Below are 2,885 nucleotides of genomic sequence, written 5' to 3' on the forward strand. Positions count from 1 at the left end.
CGGTGACCACCGGGTCAGTTACTACAGTCTGACATGGTGATTGTTGACCTTTCCCAGTATCACTGTGGAGGTGATGCCCTTGTAATGCCACTATTTGGGGTGTATGTGGATATTCACTTCTGGGCCTCTGTATTTGTGGGCGATGCTTGATCTCTGCAGACACACGGTCAGTATATGGCACTGATACAGGGGGCAGAGTAGCGCTGGTCACATGACCCGGCACCTTTATAAATGAGCGCTGATTACGAGTCGATCATCTTCATACATCGATTCCTCCTTCTAGATCGTCTCCTTGTATGAAGATGATTGACGCCATGGAATTGTGGGTACATGATACTTGTTATCTATTGGATCTCCCGAGTCATGTGGCCTCCTGCATCATGGCCGCAGTCGTTTTCCCAGGCTCACTCCTTATGTCGACAGATCATTTCTCAGCAGCCGTAACATCCGTTGTCCGTCTTTTACTGCAGGAATTATTGACTTGTGTGTTCATTACAAATCTCTCGAGTCTGATCACGAACGTATGTGTTTTGTATTCTGATTTACTAACCTCCTCCCTTGCGTCCAAATTTCTCTGCCTTACGATTCCCTTTCATGTATTCCACTTTTACAGCCCACTCCTGTCCTGACCAGACGGCCGACGCTCTCCCGTTCACTCCACAAGCCAACAGCCTGCACCCCAGTATGGTCTGGCAGAAGCTCCTGTCCTCGTGTGTCAGCCCTGCTCCATGTAAGTGCGCTGGGATGGTGAGACCGCTGCTCCAGGAGACGAGCGAGCTGAAGGCACAGGTGCTGGGACTCAGAGAAAGTATCAAGGACACGGTACGAGAAGCCGTCCGGGAAGCGGTGTGTGAGACGGCGGCTCTACGCAGGGAAGCCGCGGGGACAGAGGACGTACACTTAGCCATTGTGAAGGATGAGCCAGGAATAGAGGACGAGATTGTGGCCTCAGCACCCGTCACACCTCATCTATGTACAGGAGGCAGTAGACTGGATAGCAGAACCTCGGCAGAACGGGTCTCCCCTGGAATCCAACCACGGTTCAGCACGCAGACACGGCTCACTCCTCCGTCCATGAACCTACCTGTAGATGACATCTTTGCCTTCTCTGGAAGAGCTGTGCCTGACATCCCCCTGACGGTCATCACCCCAGAAAATGACAACTTACTGTTTGTTACAAGTCATGGACAGCTGAACCGTTTTGCACAAGCGATTTTTCAAGAGCACGTGCCCCATGAAATGTACCTGACCTGGGTCAAGACTGTCAACTTTGACGGCAATAGGGCGAAGAAAGCGCTGCCCAGTAACTTGAGGGAGGATATTTTATCCAGATGCCGGGATAGGTTCAAGCTGGGACAAAAGGAGATTGGCGTCATCCGTGAAACCTTGAATGCTCTGCTACGAATGCCCAGAGTACAGCCGTGGAGAAGGCAGAACGAACTGATCGCCTCCCAGCAGCCGACATGAGGCCTCGCGCATTTTTTATCTGTATTTTATCTGATATTTAGGGCCACGTCAATGAAACCTGTTCTGCCATGATACAGATGGGGCCAGCTCTCCATATACAATTGTCATACATCGCTGTACATGGAGAGGCAATATATATATATTTTTATACAATATGACCTGGTCTGTATGTCTGGTTGGTTTTCCTATCTTCATGCCTACGGTCCTCGTCCCACAATAATGACCACAGCAGGATGCGAAATACAATTATAGAAAAAAGTATTTCACATATAAAACCTGGAGGAACTTCTAGAATGATGACATTAGAAGAAGAGCAGCCGGAGGGCCCACAACGCAGAGGGGAAAGTGTTAATAAAATCACATCCGTATGGTCTTGTAGGGAGCTATACTGTACATTAAAGCCAGACTGAGGAAGCACGTGTATATAAAGAGTGTGTATATATATATATAGGGGATGCTGGAGCCAGGTGCGCTGCTATCCGGGGGGAGGATTCTCCACATATAGTCTGAAGATCCCCCGCACACAATAAGTAGAAGCCGTTTTCTTACTGATCATCGTCATTTCTTCATACATGAGTTTCATGTAACGTTTCCGTGTAGGATCAGCGACTATTCAGGGGTTTCGGGCTGTCCCAGGTCTTTGTCACCGTGGCTGAGAGTATGATCCACAAATAAAACGAATATAAAATGACACAAAGGATAACGGACATAGTGACATCCAGAGGTTTTCATAATTTGTGACCTCGGGCGTCTCTGAGGGCTGAGGATAAATAAACGTGGGCGATCTCTGAGTGAGGGAAATAGAAATCCCGGCTGTGCAGGAATAACATGAACAATGTTGGTGGTAGCGGGATGTGATGTCCATGTAGGTAATATACAGGACCATACGTAACGTGGGCTGCACACAACATGACTATAGAGCCATAGGGTATGAAGCCAATACTAGTTAAAGGGGAGGGTGGGGGACCACTCTAGACCATCCCATAAAATCCCAGTGTATACATTCCGAAGTGAGGCGGTATCATGTGGTGTATTTTATGAGCCTGTGTCTGGTCGATCAGATAGACGCACACATAATAGCGGCAAACCACATGTCTCTTCTCTTTCTGTTTTCTCACATGATAGCGACTCACTCCTTCATGTCTCTTCTCTGTTCTCTCACGTGATAGCGGCTCACTCCTTCATGTCTCCTCTCTTCTCTGTTCTCTCACATGATAGCGGCTCACTCCTTCATGTCTCCTCTCTGTTCTCTCACATGATAGCGGCCCACTCCTTCATGTCTCCTCTCTGTTCTCTCACATGATAGCGGCTCACTCCTTCATGTCTCCTCTCTTCTCTGTTCTCTGACATGATAGCGGCCCACTCCTTCATGTCTCCTCTCTGTTCTCTCACATGATAGCGGCTCACTCCTTCATGTC

The 2,885-nt window shown here is 48.5% G+C and overlaps 1 protein-coding gene across 2 annotated transcripts in view; it reads left to right on the forward strand.

Annotated features, from left to right (window-relative positions):
* The window catches only part of LOC142710514 (uncharacterized), a 28,285-nt gene extending 26,663 nt beyond the window's left edge, over nt 1–1,622 (forward strand). For both annotated transcript variants that reach the window (XM_075848561.1, XM_075848562.1), the window contains one exon: nt 614–1,622. In XM_075848561.1, the coding sequence (XP_075704676.1) occupies nt 614–1,467 (854 nt within the window). In that variant the 3' untranslated portion in view covers nt 1,468–1,622. The remainder of the gene's footprint in view (nt 1–613) is intronic.
* Nucleotides 1,623–2,885: the final 1,263 nt, after the last annotated feature.

This window comes from Rhinoderma darwinii, unplaced genomic scaffold, assembly GCF_050947455.1.
Source record: "Rhinoderma darwinii isolate aRhiDar2 unplaced genomic scaffold, aRhiDar2.hap1 Scaffold_4258, whole genome shotgun sequence".
Lineage (NCBI taxonomy): Eukaryota > Metazoa > Chordata > Amphibia > Anura > Rhinodermatidae > Rhinoderma > Rhinoderma darwinii.